Source organism: Bos indicus x Bos taurus, chromosome 14 (assembly GCF_003369695.1).
Source record: "Bos indicus x Bos taurus breed Angus x Brahman F1 hybrid chromosome 14, Bos_hybrid_MaternalHap_v2.0, whole genome shotgun sequence".
In the NCBI taxonomy this organism is placed as follows: Eukaryota; Metazoa; Chordata; class Mammalia; order Artiodactyla; family Bovidae; genus Bos; species Bos indicus x Bos taurus.
Window position 1 is genome coordinate 67,583,093 of NC_040089.1, and position 18,954 is coordinate 67,602,046.

General features: G+C 37.8%; 1 protein-coding gene across 5 annotated transcripts in view; it reads right to left on the reverse strand.

Moving 5' to 3' along the window:
* CPQ (carboxypeptidase Q) overlaps positions 1-18,954 on the reverse strand; it is a 561,177-nt gene that overhangs the window by 294,294 nt on the left and 247,929 nt on the right. For all 5 annotated transcript variants that reach the window (XM_027561488.1, XM_027561487.1, XM_027561486.1 and 2 more), the window contains exon 4: positions 369-576. In XM_027561488.1, the coding sequence (XP_027417289.1) occupies positions 369-576 (208 nt within the window). The remainder of the gene's footprint in view (positions 1-368; positions 577-18,954) is intronic.

Sequence of the window (18,954 nt, forward strand, 5' to 3'; positions counted from 1 at the left end):
GACTGTAGCCCTCCAGGCTCCTTGGTGCGTGGGATTTCCCAGGCAAGAATACTGGAGTGGGTTGCCATTTCCTTCTCCAGGAGATCTTCCCCACCCAGGGATTGAACCTGGGTCTCTTGCATTGCAGGTAGATTCTTTACCATTTGAACCACCAGGGAAGCCTTGTGTGTGAGTGTGTGTGTGTGTGTGTGTGTGTGTGTGAGAGTGTGTGTGTGCATGTGTGTGTATGAAGTGTCTGCCTTTAATGAGTCTATGAGGATCAGCTCTGCAGATTCGTGCTCTCTTTCCTAAACTGTTTCTAAAAACTGAAACTTGACTGCAACATCCTGTTCCCAGACAGTCCATCCCTTTCCTTTGTCTTCACTCACCTGCTCCGGATACTTGCTCCCAGTGATCTCTGCCACTGTGTTGAAGGAATCAGCATCTGGATAGCTCTTTGCCCCCATCTTCAGCTGAATGACAATTCTGTTCCCGCGAGAAGCCATTCTTGACATCATCTCTGCGTCCTCCACCGTAATACAAGCTGTTGGGATCTTTGGCACACCCTTCTGGTATTCCTGAATACCTGTGTGAGGACTTGAGAAAAGAAGTCACCAGGTTACCTTGATAGTGGAAATGGACCAAACGTATTTTTTAAAAGCCCCTGTATTTGACATTTGATTTTCACTGGTCTTTGTTTGCATGTGAGGAACGGAAAGGGTGGGCAATATTGGTTTACTTGCTTTTGATGTGAAGGTAATTTTTTTTTATAAAAATAACTTAGAGAATTCAGTTTAATAATAATTTCATTGAAAACATTCTATAAAATGTATTTTGATAATTTGAATAATCCTTTAAAAAGTTGCAAATTGCTTCAAACTCAGTGTCTTCAAGACCAAGAGGTGAAGACATGTGTTCAAGGAGATAAAACTCTATCACAGCTACAGACCAGAGGACCCACAAACTGGCGTAGATGCACCTGGCTCTCTGGTCTGGCTCAAGTGCTGCCGTCTTCCCACCCGAACACAGAGGTCTGCAGTGTAGCCCTGCATAAGGGTAGAATGCCCTGCGTAAGGGTAGAACGCTCTGCAGGAAACCCACAGAACAATGTCAGAAGAAATGTTTGTGTTTCCATAAGGAAAAGTGCCAAATAAACCCAGGTCCGGTGATGTCACCACTACAAGGAAAAGGCTCCTGAGTGCTCCCCGTATCCCGTCAGTCTATTCCTGTCTTCTGTGGAAGCACAAGCTAAGAGCCTTCTTATCCAAATTAAAATTTTTTTAATATTTCCATACTTGCTTCAGGTGGTCTTATATTCAGAGAAAAGTGTTTCTCCTCCTTTTAGCCAAAACACACTTCTCTCCTGGAGAAGTGACTTCAGTCTTCATGTGCACAAACACGGTGATGCAGTCTTACCACCGCTTTCTTGGCGTGGCTATATTCTTGTGACCATGTATTAGGTGATGACTTACTGACTTAGAGAAACTGCATGGCAAAGTGATTAAGAATCCAGATTCTGGATTCAAATCTGGACTGTGCCACTTATTACTAATTGGCCTTGGGCAAGTTACACACCAGACGTCCCTGGTGGCTCAGTGGGTAAAGAATCTGCCTGAAATGCAGGAGACCCAGGTTGGATTCCTGGGTCAGGTAGATCCCCTGGAGGAGGGCATGGCAACCCACTCCAGGATTCTCACTTGGAGAATCCCAAGGATAGAAGAGCTTGGTGGGTGATGGTCCCTAGGGTCACAAAGAGTCAGACATGACTGAAGCAACTGAGTATGCACCCACCCAAGTTATACATCTTTGCTTCAGTGGCTTCATCTGTAATTGAAGATGGTAATTATAATATCCACTTCACAGTTATTTTGCAAATTTACTTAATTTATACAAACATATTACTTACCCTAGAATATAGTAAGCACTTGATAAATGTTAAATATTTACCATACTAATTTATCTATTACATTAATCTTGCAGAGAGAGACTGTGTGAGCTCAAGTCCTTAGGACAATCTAAGCACATTCTTTATAGACATTTCTTAAGTGTTGGCTGGAAATTTTATCCTTCATAAGAGAGAGACAAATGACTTTTAAATCTAAAACTTATAAAACAAAGCCTGAATCTGAATCCCTGTTTCAGAATATGCCTGACCCACTCTGACTCCAGTGTTCTTGCCTGGAGAATCCCAGGGACGGCGGAGCCTGGTGAGCTGCCGTCTATGGGGTTGCACAGAGTCGGACACGACTGAAGGGACTTAGCAGCAGCAGCATGAAGTTACATAACTCAGGTCAGATCCTGGTTCTGCCAACTCTCTGCCTGCCTGACACCAAGCAACTTGGATCATCTCTCTGTTTCTGAGCTTCCACATCTGAAACGTGGAGAATAATATTAGCACTGACCTCATAAGATTGCTATGAGGAATAAAAGTGATAGCATATGTAAAGGATTTACAAGTGCTTGGCACATAGGAATTACTTAGTAAACATTAGTTGTTATTATTATTATTTCTTCAGTGTTAATTTTCCCCACTGACTTGGTAGAGTGATTAATGACCGAAAGTATTTTGAAACATGTAGAAAGACAATCTAAATATTTATTATTCATAGTACCTTACGTGATGTCTAGGATCCAACAAACTCTCCTTGTTCTCAGGCTCTCTGACTCGAAAGGAGGTCAGTGTAACACTTCTTAATAGGCTCTTTTAAATAATGTTTCCAAACAAATTGGCACTAATAAGTTGCAGGTAAGAGTTCTTAATCCAGGTACAGTGAACTGGGCATACACCCATAGCTCTACTGAGGAAAATGGCATTTTCCAACTGTGGTACTGAATTCAAGATATAAAATGCTTCAATTTATTTCTGTAATTAAACATGTGCTCTGGTGGTGGAGTATTCAGCACTGTTCAGTAGAAGGAGACAGAAGACTCAACAGTTTAGTTGAAGTTCTGCATTGTCACTGTCAATTGTCCTACAGGAGAGGATCAGCATAAACATCAGCTTCCTGACCCCGTTTACAAACCCCGTGTGCAATTTAACAATAACAAAACGCAAATGACAAAGGAAGCTGTAAAAAAAAATCAAAATAAGAACATTTAAAGATTAACACCAATCCCTCGTCAAGTCTTCAAAAAATACAAGGGAAGGGAACGCTTCCCAACTCATTCTACAAGGCCACTACTACTACTAACAAAACCAGACATAGACACCGCTAGGAAAGAAACTACAATCCAAAATCGCTTAGATAAGTATAAATGCAAAAAAAAAAAAGAAACTAAAATAAACTGATACAGCAACATATGAAAACACCATGACCAAGAGGAATTTATTCAGGAATGCAATATCAAAAAGTCAATCAATGTAGCACATTATAATAATGTAATAAAAGATAAAAATCACATGATCATCTCAATAGATGCTGACTAAGCCTTGGACAAAATCTAATCCTCTTTCATAATAAAAACACTCAACAAACTAAAAATGGAAGGGAACTTCCTCAACTCAATAAAAGCTATCTATTAAAGTGAAGTCGCTCAGTCATGTCCGACTCTTTGCGACCCCATGGACTGTAGCCTACCAGGTTCCTCAGTCCATGGGATTTTCCAGGCAAGAATACTGGAGTGGGTTGCCATTTCCTTCTCCAGGAGATATTCCTGACCCAGGGATTGAACCCAGGTCTCCCACATTGTAGGCAGATGCTTTACCATCTGAGCTACCACCCATAGCAAACATCTTAGTTAGTGTAGAGAAGGAAATACTTTCCCCCTGAGATCAAAAAACAAGACTAAGATGTCTGCTCTGACCACTTCTATTCAACATTGGACTAGAGGTTCTAGCTAGAAAAATCAGACAAGAAAAAGAAATAAAAGAAATCTAGATTGGAAAAAAGAAGTAAAACTGTTCACAGATGGTCAAATATATAGAAAATCATAAGGAATCACACACACAAAAACTACTAGAACTAATGAGCAAGTACAGCAAGGTTGCAGGATCAATATACAAAAATTAATTGTCCAGTAGTGATAAACAATACAATATAGTAGCAATACAGTAGAAATGAGGGACACCTGAGTTCGATCCCTGGGTTGGGAAGATCCCCTGGAGGAAGGCATGGCAACCCACCCCAGTATTCTTGCCTGGAGAATCCCATGGACAGAGGAGCCTGGCGTGCTACAGTCCATGGGGTCGAAAAGAGTTGGACATGACTGTGTGACTAAGCACAGCACAGCACAGCAATGAGCAATCTGAAAATGAACAATCGCTTTTTCATTAGCAACAAAAGGAACAAAATACTACAAATAAATTTAACAAAAGATGTGTGAGATTTGCACAATGAAAACTGCAAAACGTTGAGATAAAGAAGATCCAAATGAAAAGTGCCCTATGTTTATGGATTGGAAGGCTTCACATTCTTAAGATGGTTTGTGCGTGTTGTGCTCAGTCGCTTCAGTTGTGTACAAATCTTTTCGACCCTACGGAATGTAGCCTGTCAGGCTCCTCAGTCCCTGGGATTCTCCAGGCAGGAATACTGGAGTGGTTTGCCATGGCCTCCTCCAGGGGACCTTCCTGAAGCAGGGATTGAATCTGCATCTCCTGCACTGCAGGCAGAGTCTTTACTGACCGAGCCACCAGGGAAGCCCTCTTAAGATGCCAATAGTCCCCCAGTTTATTTACAGATTCAGTGCAATCCCTATCAAAATTCTAGCTGCCTTTTTCGACGAAATTTACAAGTTGATTCCAAAATTCATATGGAAAAACGAGGGACTCAAAATAACCAGCACAAGTTGAAAAAGTAGAACAAAATTGGTGGATTCACACTTCCACATTTAAAAACACACTACAAATCTATAGTAATTAAAAGGATAGTACTGGTATAAAGATAGAGATGGTGAACCATAAAATAGAATTGAGAATTGAGAAATAAACTTTATAAGAATGATCAATTCATTTTCAACAAGAGGGTTGAAATAATTCAGTGGGGATGAAAAGTATTTCCACAAATGGTGCTGGGCCAACCGATACCTGCGTGAAAAATAATGAAATTGCACCCCTATATCACACAAAATATGAAGGGATCATAGACCCAAATGTAAGAGCTAAAACTATAAAACTTCACAATCTCAGGTAAGGAAATCATTTCTTAGATACAACATTGAAGTCATAAGCAACAAAAGAAAAAAGAGATAAATTGAATCATCAAAACATTAAACTTTTGTACTTCAAATGGCACCACCATAAAGTGAAGAAAACAAACCACAGAATGGGAGAAAAACTTTTATGAATCAAATATCTGAGAAGGCACTTGTGTCTAAAATATATTAATCACTCTTTAAAGCTCAATAATAAAAGACTACCCAATTTAAAAGTGCATGAAGAATTTGAATAGACACTTCAACAAATAAGATACACAAATGTATAAAAAGCATGTGAAAAGACAGCGCAGCACTAGGTATAAGGGAAATGCAGGTCAGAACTACAACGAGGTGCCACTCTGCATAGGATGCTATGAACAAAAAGAAAGGTAAAAAGAAAACTGGCAATAATGCGGAAGACTCTGAGCCCTTGTACATAGCTGGTATGAATATAAAATGGCATAGTCAATTTGACAGTTCCTCAAAAAGTTAAACATTTAGTTACCATACCACCCTCAGTTCTACTACTAGGTATAAACTCAAAAGAAATGAAAATATGTGTTCACACAAAAATGAGCACACAAATGTTTACAGTATTATTCAGAAGAGGCCAAAGACGGAAACAAACCTAACGTCCATCAGCTGATGAGGGGATATTCCAATACACTATATCTATACCATGAAATACTATTCAGCAATAAAAAACAATTGTTCTAAAGTGTGCTACAACACGAATGAACCTTGAAAACACTATCCTAAGTGAAAAAAGCCAATCACACCACACCACAGTTAGTCCCCTACGTACGAACCTTCAAGTGGCGAACTTTCAAAGACGCGAACACAAGTTTGCACGTCTAGTCATGTAAGTTAGTTCACGTGTCTGGCGTACATTGTCACCTGCCTGCGTTCTCTGTAAGTGGTGTGCTTTTGAGTACTTTACTGTGTAGTACAGAGTCTTTATTTCAAGCCAGGATGTGAGTGAACTTGCAGCTTGCCCTGTCTCCTATTGCTGATGATTCTTTCAGCTCCACCATCTTCCACCTCTTCTTCCTCCTCTGGTCAGTAACTGTTCCCTGGATGCCAGCCTCTGTATGCCAGCTGCTATACCATGCTACTGTAATTTTCAAGGTACTATACTGTAAGATTAAAAATGCTTTTTTTATTTTTTGTATTTGTTTTTTATGTGTTATCTGTGTGAAAAGTGTTATAAAATCTATTACATACTGTTTATCAACTTATTTAGTTGGGTACCTAGACTAACTTTGTTGGACTTATAAACAAGTTAGACTTATAAATGTGCTCTCAGGACGAAACTTGTTTACATGTAGGAGACTTACTGTATCATAAAATTCCATTTGCAAGAAATGTTCAGAAAAGGCAAATTCATAGAGGTAGGAAGTAAATTTTAGGTTGTCTTGTGCCGTTGGAAAGGAGAGGGAAATGGGGAGTGAATGCTGATTTGGGGATTTCTTATCAGGATGATAAATATGTTCTAAAATTAGACAGTGATGGTGCTTGCAAAATCTTTGAATATACTAAAAAAAAAACTGTATGTGTTAAAAAGTAAATTATATGGTTTGTGAATGTATCCTAATAAAACTTTTAATATAAAATATCAAAATAAAAACCTAAGCTTCCAGATTTCTCTTCAAGGGAAAAAGTTCATTCAAAAACCATGCTTTCATGACTCTGGTTTATGAGATGTATGAAAACAAAGCCTGCTGCTCTCTATGCTTGCAAGAGAGTAATCCCAAAATATAAAATGAATATGGAAACTAAGTTTCAAATCAGCTTTTCAAATTCTACTAAATTTCTTGTGTATGTGGTGTGAAGTGATATGATTTGAAGTAGGTTGAATATTGTCTTTTATCTACATAAAATAAGTGCAAGGTTTAAACAAGTAGGTTTGATATTTCCTACCTGATTGCCATACGTCAGTCAAACTCCCTTACGCTAGTCACTTTTGACTAGCTCTTTATAGAAGATACAAGGTACACTTTGTTTCCAAGTACTTCAAAATTTGCAAAGTTCAAATCAACCGTTGAAAGTGGATGTCACCTTGTGATGTTAAATATCCTACAAAAGGAAAATTATGTATCCTTACTGAGGAACAGGTAGATTTCCACAGGGTCATGGAGACATTGACTAAAGTAAAAATTATTCACAACACAGTGAAGTCTTGGAATGTTTCCTGAAAAAATAGGTGGAAATGATTATGAGGACTGGGAGCTTTTGAAGCTATTGTCTTTTTGTTTTTATGAGAGTGTTTTTTTAAACTTCCTTATTAGGAAGGTTAAAAGAGTATCTATTCTGTTTATTTGCTTCCCTGGTGGATCAGTAGTAAAGAATTCGGTTGTTAATGCCAGAGATGCAGGTTCAATCCCTGAGTCAGAAAGATCCCCTGGAGGAAACAGCAACCCAATCCAGTATCCTTGCCTGGAAAATCCCATGGACAGAGAAGCCTGGCAAGCTACAGTCCATGGGGTCACATAATCAAACATGACTTAGTGATTAAACAACACATTCTGTTTGTTTGTTTCAAAAATCAGTTTGAAATAACTTTCTTACAAAAATTACAATGACTTTATTAATTTTTTTTTTTTTAGATTTAGCACTTGAACAGTAAATTCATCTCAGACTTTTCTACTGTCACTAACAACAAGAGTAAATTGATCTCAGGCATTTATACTGCCATTAAGAATATAAAAGCAAAAGGATTCATTTACACCATAATTTCACAAAAAGGAAACACTGAAATAGTTCCAACTCCCACAGGTTAAAAAAGGAAAGCAAAAGAAAATCTTGATCAAGAGAGAGAAAGTAGGGCTAAATTTCATTTCTAATTTTCATAATTCAGTTGAAATGGCAGAAAAAAAGAGAAGGAAAAATCAAATTCTTGAATTCTAGTCCATATTGATGACAGACTCCACATGAGCAAAACTCAACCAACCTATTAACTGAAAGATCTTAGTAAGGAGACTGTAAAAGACATCATCAGAGATGCTGTAACACAGCATCAGAGAGCTGTGCCTTCTTCCAAAACAGAGGACCCAGCCAGCTCCACAAGTGTGAGACAGAAAGAAGATGGTCAAAGTGCTTAGTGGAACAAAACCGAGTGATTTTTTTTTTGTAACATCCACAGCATATATGAAGGTTTTGGCTTATTTCTAAGACAAAAAAATATAAAGGAAATTAAAGATATAAGGAGGTACTGCCTGTAAAATGAATATAAAAGAGAACTCAAGATATCTAAAAATTTTTACACAAGATTTTGTCATCTAGAAGTATTGTATAAATACTAGTTTTGTTATTTTTAGATATTTTGTAACCTAAACATAAAAACATGTACTTGTTCCCTTTTTTCCTTTCTGATCTTGTGCTTCTATGTAAGTTACAATTTTCTGCTAATGTTTAGTCATTTCATCATCTTAATTTGTCTTCTTATTTTCTCCTTGAATCTTTACAATCTCTATAAGAAAGACATACTTCTGATTAAGTAAGATGAAAACCTACCTTGGAATAACAAAAAAGTTACAATAGATAATTCATTTAATAAAAATAATAATGATAAAGATATGAAGTAACATAAAAATCATTTTATAAATGAAGATGGAAACCTTAACCAATGAAATGTTCTGTCCATTTTACTAATTAAATGTTGTTTTTAGTTTAGGTCTAAATGGGAAACAGTTTTGATTAACTGGACTGGAAAGTATTTAAAGATCATCTAACCCAAGATCGCTGTCTTCTCAGTAAGAAATATGCCGTTTCTATTATTAACTCTGTTAAACTATGCCAATCTCTCATCACTCGCAGAGCCCAAACATCCTCCTATTAGAATAGAACTGAAGACATAACTCATAGCACATGCTATAGACTGAATGCTTGTGTCCCTGCAAAATTTATATGTTGGAATTCTAACCTGCATGGTGGTGGTTTTAGGAAGTGGGGCCTTTGGCAAGTGATTGGGTCATGAGGATATAGCCCACCTTAGAGGGATTAGTACACTTAGAAAAGAGGCTCCAGAAAGATCCGTCACTCCTTCCATCACATGAGGTTATAGTGAAAAAACAATGTCTAGGAAGTGGGTGCTCACCAGACACTGAATATGCCAGCACCATGATCTTGGACTTTCCAGCCCGCAAAACCGTAAGAAATAACTGTTGGTTGTGTATAAGCCACCCAGTCTATGGTATTTTTGTTATAAAAGCCAAACAAGCTAGACAGCACATTTTGTCATAAGGGAAATAAGATAAAGACATTTGAATTATTTATTATCCATTCTTGATTAAAACTCTGGGGCCAGGGGGTAAGGAATGGTTGATTTCTTTCGTGACATGAAGAAAATATTTTTAAAACAAAGCATCAGATAGTCATACAAGGTCAGAGCAAGATGACAGAATAGAAGGACGTGGAGCTCACCTCCCCCACAAACACATCTACATGTGGAACAGTTCTCACGGAAAACTAACTGGAGACTGGCAGAACTCTACAGCAGAAGCTGTAGGGAAGACTTCCACGTACCTGGGTAGGATGGAAAAAGGACATAGGGTCAGGACTTCCACCCTTAGGATCTGAAAGAAAGAAGGGTCTGCACAGGCAGATCCTTGACCTGGGGCTGGATTAGGTTGAGCCACAGCTGAGCAGCTCAGTCTTAGAGTCCTACATGGAGGAGACAAGCCCTCTTGGCTTCAGGGAGAACCGCAGGAACTGGAGAAGGGCTGGAGAAGTCTTGACTCCACTCACAAAGAGTGTGCAGGTGCTGGCTTACCAACGAACAGGGTAGAGAGAGCCCTGCACTGTGGCTGCCACCTCACCGTGCTGCAGAATCCAAGTGGGGCAACACCCCAGCTCTGCCCACTCCACACCACATCTTGGCATTGGATCTGGAGCAGACAGGCCCTGGGAGAAGACTCAGTCCAGGGACACACAGGAGGCTCTGGGGCGTGGGGTCTGGGGTAGGTGTGGGGCAGCAGCTCCAGTGTAGGTGCTAACTCAGTCTGCACTACAGAGGCAGCCCAGATCGCTGACAGCAGTACAGCCCCTTCAGTTCCTCCAGCCAAGGTGCCCCAAACCCCAGCTCCAGCCTAGTGACTGCTCCACCCCTGCCCACACCACACCACAGCCTCACCCTAGATCACAGAGCACTAGACGCCCTTACACTAGAGATTGCAACAAGGGGAGGAATGCAACTTGGGTTGTGTCTGAGTGGTGCTGCACACGCCTACACAGGCGGTACATCAGATCTCTGTAAGCACAGAAGCCTCAGTATTCCTGTCCTTTGGGCAAAACACACACTGAAAGGGAACAGACCACTTAAGCCCAGACCTTGGGACTTCTGCCATAGCAAATGGGGAGCACACCCCACCCCTGACAGGCCAGGGATAGCTACAGGGCAGAGAAAGTTCCACCTCACACATGGCACAGGTTTTACACCCTCCAGCACCAACCACGCTCCCTATCAAGGTGACAGGGGCCAGCACACCCTGAGGAAAGATGTGGCTGGTGTCTACATCAAAATCAGCCCTCATGCCAAAGACACTGGATCAAACACAGTCTACACAGGGACACTCCCACATAAAAATACCCCTTCAAGACCACAATAGTTCTCCTAAATTAACAGAGAGCTGTTATTTTGTTTTGTTTTTTATAAATAAATAAAATGAATAAATCTTTAGCCAGGCTCAGCAAGAAGAAAAGAGGAAAGGAATCACTAATTATTAGAGAAATGCAAATCAAAGTCACACACAGGTCAGAATAGCTGTCATCAAAAAGTTTACAAATAACAAATATTGGGGAGGATGTGGAGAAAGGGAAATTATCATACACTGTTGGTGGAAATGTAAAATTGCTGTACCCACCATGGAAAACAGCATGGAGGTTATCTAAAAAACTAAAGATAGAACTACCATATGATTCAGCAACACCACTCCTAAGTATATATCCAGAGAAAACAAAAGCACTAATCTGAAAAGATACATGCCAGTGTTCACAGCAGCACTATTTACAGTAACTAACATATGGAAGCAACCCAGGTGCTCACCAACAGACCGCTGGCTTAAGAAAATGTGGGGTGTGTGTGTAGTGGAATATCACTCACTCATAAAAAAGACTGAAATACTGCCATCTGTACCAACACAGGTGGACCTAGAGACTATTACACGCAGCAAAATAAACAGAGAAAGACACATACTGTATGATATCATTCCTGTATGGAATGTAAAAAGTAATACAAAACTGAATATACATATACAAAACAGAAACAGATTCACAGACATAGAAAACAAGCTGATGGATACCAAAATAGAGGGAGGGAGGGACAAATTAGGGATATGAGATTAACAGATACAAACTACTACATTTAAAATAGATATGCACCAAGTAATTTATTATATAGCACAGGGAATTATATCCAGTATCTTGAAGTAACATAGAATAGAATCTGCAAAACGAACAACAAAAAAATCTGAATTACTATTAATCTGAATTACTTTGCTGTACATCTGAAACTAACACTATATTGTAAGTAAACCAATTTTTAAATTTAAAAGTTAAAAAAAAAACCAACAAAGTATCAGCTAAGCACCAAAGGAAACACTAGAGCCATGTTCTCAGGGTGTTTTCTACAGAATACCAGGCCGAAGAAACCTTGTAAGGGGCAAAAGATCCCATGGGCAAATACAGTCATGAAACATTGAGCACTATGTCCCTGCTTTGAGGAATCACAAAGCGCATTAGTTTATTGATAGCTCTGAGAAGCAACATAGCTAAGAAACATGTTTGACTAAGCATTCCCAAGCTTAACTGACATAAGGACCCTTTTTGGTGTAACACTTGTATTATCTCATAGTCTTATCTGAGCAAAAAAGTTGATTCACTCTCCTTAAAGGAGGACCAAGAAAATGCCTGGGCATTTTCCTTCAGTGATCAATTCAGCTGGCCCTTTTTCTGTAAAGGTGTCTGAATACCACCAAGGCAGAGTTCCAGACTCATTCCCCTATGTACTCCTGCTTCTCCCTCAATATTTCTGTTTGTAGCCCTTATGATACTGTTATATTCACGCACCTAAACATCCCATAGTAGAAATGAGCTACTCAAGAGTCTAGACCATGTGGAATGATTCTTTATACAGCAAGAACTTGTAGCTTCTACTGTATTTTAAGTATTTATATTTCCTACCATATTTTAAAGTGCTCAACAAATACATATGTGCTCTATATATCTGTTGAACAGTTTATATATATCTTATTGGGTCTCTTTTTCCAAAGAATCCTGACTAAAAGTCAGATTTATCTTTATTTGCAGCCAAATATATTCAAATCCTGAAAGATGATGCTGTGAAAGTGCTACACTCAAATGCCAGAAAATTTGGAAAACTCAGCAGTGGCCACAGGACTGGAAAAAGTCAGTTTTCATTCCAATCCCAAAGAAAGGCAATGCCAAAGAATGCTCAAACTACCACACAATTGCACTCATCTCACACGCTAGTAAAGTAATGCTTAAATTTCTCCAAGCTAGGTTTCAGCAATACGTGAACTGTGAACTTTCAGATGTTCAAGCTGGTTTTGGAAAAGGCAGAGGAACCAGAGATCAAATTACTAACATTTGCTGTATCATTGAAAAAGCAAGAGAGTTGCAGAAAAACATCTATTTCTGCTTTATTGACTATGCCAAAGCCTTTGACTGTGTGGATCACAATAAATTGTGGAAAATTCTGAAAGAGATGGGAATACCAGACCACCTGACGTGCCTCTTGAGAAATCTGTATGCAGGTCAGGAAGCAACAGTTAGAACTGGACATGGAACAACAGACTGGTTCCAAATAGGAAAAGGAGTTCGTCAAGGCTGTATATTGTCACCCTGCTTATTTAACTTATATGCAGAGTACATCATGAGAAACGCTGGGCTGGAAGAAGCACACGCTGAAATCAAGATTGCTGGGAGAAATATCAATAACCTCAGATATGCAGATGACACCACCTTATGGCAGAAAGTGAAGAACTAAAGACCTTGATGAAAGTGAAAGAGGAGAGTGAAAATGTTGGCTTAAAGCTCAACATTCAGAAAACGAAGATCATGGCATCTGGTCCCATCACTTCATGGTAACTAGATGGGGAAACAGTGGAAACAGTGCCTGACTTTATTTTTTGGGGCTCAAAAATCACTGAAGATGGTGATTGCAGCCATGAAATTAAAAGACATTTACCCCTTGGAAGGAAAGTTATGACCAACCTAGACAGCATATTAAAACGCAGAGACATTACTTTGTCAACAAAGGTCCATCTAGTCAAGGCTATGGTTTTTCCAGTGGTCATGTATGAACTATACAGAGAGTTGAACTATAAAGAAAGCTGAGCCCCGAAGAATTGATGCTTTTGAACTGTGGTGTTGGAGAAGACTCTTGGTGATCTTGAGAAGACTTGAGAAGGCTTGAGAAGACTTGAGAAGACTCAAGGTGATCCAACCAGTCAGTCCATCCTAAAGGAGACCAGTCCTAGGTGTTCATTGGAAGGAATGATGTTGAAGCTGAAACTCCAATACTTTGGCCACCTGATGTGAAGAACTGGCTCATTGGAAAAGACCCTGATGCTAGGAAAGATCGAGGGCAGGAGGAGAAGGGGATGACAGAGGATGAGATGGTTGGATGGCATCACTGACTCAATGGACATGGGTTTGGGTGGACTCCAGAAGTTGGGGATGGCCAGAGAAGCCTGGCATGCTGCGGTTCATGGGGTCACGAAGATTCAGACATGACTGAGCAACTGAATGGAACTGATATTCCCAAAACTTGCAACAACCAAGGTAGAAAAATCAGTACATTGAATATTTTAAAATTATAAGTATTAAAGCTTCCCTTTTAAAAACATAAGCTCCATATCAAATAAATAAGTTCAAATTAAAATTACTGAAATAAGCCATTGCAGAAGATTCTTGGAAGATAATAGAATAAACCTGCTCTTTGAGAACGGATCAAAAGCATCCCACAGGTTAAAATGAAAGGACACGATAACGTGAAGCTACAGAAAGAGATAAAGATCTCAGTAAAGATGAATGGCCAATTATAAGAGCCATTTTTTATTGTAAACACAGATTGTAGCTCCACTTTTCGTTTTCTACATGATTTAAGAGAGTAATTCATCGAAAATAATTAGTTTATGTATTGGGGCACATAATATATGGAGATGTAATCCTGTAACATCAGCAACCAAAAGGGTTGGGGAAGGAGCTATAAAGGAACAGAGTTTTTGTATGTTACTAAAGTTAAGCTAATCTAAATTCAAATTAGAGTGTTATAACTTTAGGATGTTAAATGTAATCCCCATGGTAACCACAAAGAAAATAGCTCTAGAATATAAACAAAAGGAAATGAGAAAGAAATGTAAACATTCCACTAGAAAATAATCAACTAAACACAAAAGAAGATAGTAATACAGGAAATGGGAAACAAAAATGCTAAAAGGTAAAAAGAAAGCAAGTAGCAAAATGACAGAAGTCACTAATTATCAATAATTACTTTAAATGTAAATGGATTAAACTTTCTAATCAAAAGACAAATATTGGCAAAACTGATTGTTTTAAGTGATCCAACCATCTGCTATCTGCATGAGACTTGCTTTGAAGTCAAAGATGCAAACATATTGAAAGCGAAAGAATGGACAAAGATATTCCACACAAATAGTAACCAGAAGGGAACAGTAGTGGCTATACTAACATCACACAAAATAGACTTTGAATCAAAAGACTTTACAAGAGGAAAAAAAAAGGATATTGTTTATTAATAAAAGGTTTGATACAGGAAGAAGACATAAGAATTATAAACATTTATGCATCTAATAACAGACTATAAATGTATATGAAACAAACACTGACATAATTAGAATTGGAAAGTAGAAATAGATGGCTCTAAAATAATAGTTGTAGACTTCAATACTCAACTCTCAGTAATGGTGACCAGTCAGAAAATGAGTAAGAAAATAAAGGACTTAAACAATGTGATAAACCAACCAGATCTAACAGACATATATAGACTACTCTTCCTAACAAAAACAGCATTCACTTTCTTCTCAAATCTACATGAAATGTTTTCCAGGATAGACCAAATGTTAGGCCAAAATCTAATTCTCAATATATCTAAAAAGATACATATGCAAAGTATGTTCCCTGACCACAACAAAATAAAGTTAGAAACAAATATCAGACAGAAAACTTGAAAATTTACATATTTCTGAATAGTACATGGCAGACTCTTAACCAACCATTGGCTCAAAGAACTCACAAGAGAACCTATAAAATATTTAGAGATGAGTGAAAAAATAAATACAACACACAAAATGAAAGTCAGGACATTCCTATCAATTGCACAAAAATAAAAAGAATTTTAAGAGAGTTATACGTTAACAAATTGGGTAACCTAGGTGAAATTGACAAATTGCTACAAACACGAAACTAACCAAGACTGAATCATGAAAAAATAGAAAGTTTGAATAAATCTATAACTAGTAAGGAAATTAAATCAGTAATCAAAAATATCTTCTGACTGATGGCTTCAATAGTGGATTCTACCAACCATTTAAAGAACTAATACCAATACTTCTCAAACTATTTCCAATACAATTTAAGAAGAGAGAATGCTTCCTAGTTCATTCTATGAAGCCAGCATTACCCTGATACCAAAGCCAGGTAAAGACACTACAAGGAAAGAAAGCTACCACAAATATCCCTTAATATTTGATGCAAAAATCCTCAACAAAATACTAGTAAACAAAATTTGGCAGCATAATAAAAGGAATATACACCATGACCAAGTGCAATTTATTTCTAGAATGCAAGGATGGTATGGCAAACAAATTTGATCAGTGTAATATATCACATTAACAGAATGAAAGAAAAAACTGACATGATCACCTCATTTGATAAAGAAAAAAACATGTAAGAAATGTCAAAACCCTTTGATGATAAAAACACTTAGTAAATTAGAATAGAAGGAAACAATTTCAGCATAACTAAAGCCATGTACGAAAAACCCACAGCAAACATCATACTCAATGGTCAAAGAAAGTTTTTTCACTAAGATCAGGAACAAGGCAAAAGAACATGTGCAATGGTGAAAGCAACCAGGCAAGAAAAAATAAATAAATAAAAGGCATCTAAGTTAGAAAGAAAGAAGTAAAATTATTTCTGTCCACAGATAATATTGTATGTAGAAAACCCTAAAGATCCCCCCACACACACATACACACAGAACTATTAGAAGTAATAATGAATTCAGAAAAGTAGCACAATACAAAGCCAATATGCAAAAATCTGTTGCATTTCTATACATGAACAATGAGCAAGATGAAAAAGAAATTTAAAAGCAATCGCATTTACAGTAACATAAAAAAATCAAATACTTAGGAATTAACTAACCAAGGAGGAGAAAGACTTATACAATGAAAACAATGCTGAAAGCAATTAAAGAACACATAAATAAATGAAAACACATTGTATGTTTATGAACTGTTTAGTCCTTAAGTCGTATCCAACTCTTTAGGGACTCCATGGACTGTAGCCTGCCAGGCTCCTTTGTTCCAGGATTTCCCCAGCAAGAATACTGGAGTGGGTTGTCATTTCCTTCTCCAGGAGACCTTCACAATCCAGGGACTGAGCCTGCATCTCTTGCACTGGCAGGTGGATTATTTACCACTGAGCCACCAGGGAAATCCTCTTCATGAGTTAGAAGACTTAAGATTGTTAATATGTCAATACTACCAAAAGTCATCAGCAGATTCAATGCAATCCCTATCCAAATTCCAAGGATGTTTTGAGAAGAAATAGAAAAATTCATCCAAAAGTTTATATGGCATCTCAGTGAGCCTTAATAGCTAAAATAATCCTGAATAATAAGATCAAAGCTGAAGGGCTCATGTTTCCTGATTTTAAAACTTACTTCAAAATCAACATAATCAAAACAGTGTTACGCTTGCATAAAGACAGGCATGTAGACCAATGAAACAGAATAGAGAGCCCAGCAATAAACCTTAGAATATATGGGGTTTTGGACAAGTGTGCAAAGACCATTCAATGGAGAAAGGGCAGACTTTACAATAAATGGTGCTGGGAAAACCGGATATCCACTTGCAAAGGAATGAAGTTAGACTCTTACTTAATATCACACACAGAAACTAACTCAAAATGAATCCAAAATTTAAATGTAATGCCTAAAGCTATAAAACTCTAAGGAGAAAACATGGCAAAAGCTTCTTGACCCTGGATTTGGCAATGATTTCTTGAGTATGACACTGAAGGTACAAAAAACAACAACAAAAATAGACAAATTAGACTTCATGCATATTATAAAATTTTGCATCAGAAGACAGTATCAACAGGTTAAAAAGATAATCTACAGAATGAGAGAAAATGTTTACAAATCATATCTCTGACAGATTAATATCTAGAATAAATAGACGACTCTGAAAACTCAAACACAAAAAAACAAATGACATAATTCCAAAATGGGCTAAGGATTTGAACACATATTTCAGCAAAGATATATAAATGGTCAATAAGCATAAAAATTATATATCCTTCTACAGATTCAATGCATTCCCTATCAAATAATCAAAAGCATTTTTCATAGAACTAGAAAAAAAAATCTTAACATTTCTATGGAAACACAAAAACACCCAAATAGCCAAAGCAATCTTGAGGAAGAAAAACAGAGCTGGAGGAACCAGGCTCCCTGACTTCAGACTACACTACAAAGTTACAGTAGTCAAAACACTATGGCACTGGTACAAAAATAGAAATATAGATCAATGAAACAGGTCAGAAAACCCAGAAATACACTCACACACCTATGGTCAATTAATCTATGATAGAGGTGGCATGACTACACAATGGTGAAAAGTTCGTCTCTTCGACAAATGGTGCTGGAAAAACTGGACAGCTACATGTAAAGATATGAAACTAGATCATTCTTTAACACCATATACAAAAATAAGCTCCAAGTAGATTAAAGGCCTAAATGTGAGACTGGACACTCTACAACTCCTACAGGAAAACATAGGCAGAACACTCTCTGACATAAATCACACCAATATCTTTTTTGATCCATCTCCCAGAAAAAAATGGAAATAAGAAATAAAGAAATGGGACCTAATTAAACTCAAAAGCTTTGGCACAGCAAAGGAAGCCATAAACATACAAAAGACAACCCACAGATAGGGAGAAAATATTTGCAGATGATGGGACTGACAGGGGACTAGTCTGTATAAACAGCTCATGAGGTTAATATCATCAAAACAAACAATCCAACTAAAAACTTAGGAAGAAGACCTAAATAGACATTTCTCCAAAGAAGACACACAGATGGCCAAGAGGTACATAAAAAGATGTTCAATATCACTAATCATTAGAGAAATGCAAGTATCAAAACTACAACGAAATATCATCACATACCAACCAAAATGTCTATCATCAAAAAAATCCACAAACAATAAATTCTGGAGAGGGTGTGGAGAGGACAGAACCCTCCTACACTGTTGGTGGGAATGTAAATTGGTATGGCCACTATGGAGAACAGTATGGGGGTTTCTTAGAAAACTAAAAATAGAACTATCATATGACCGTGCAATCCCACTTCTGAGAAAATATCCTGAAAAAAACATGGTCCAAAAGGATGCATGTACCCCAATGTTCTTTGCAGTATAGTTTACAATAGCTAGGACAGGGAAGAAACCTAAACGTCCATCAACAGAGGAATGGATAAGGAAGATGTGGTACATACATACAATGAAATATTACTCGGCCATTAAAAAGAATGAAATAAGACAATTTGCAGCAATATGAATGGACCTAGAG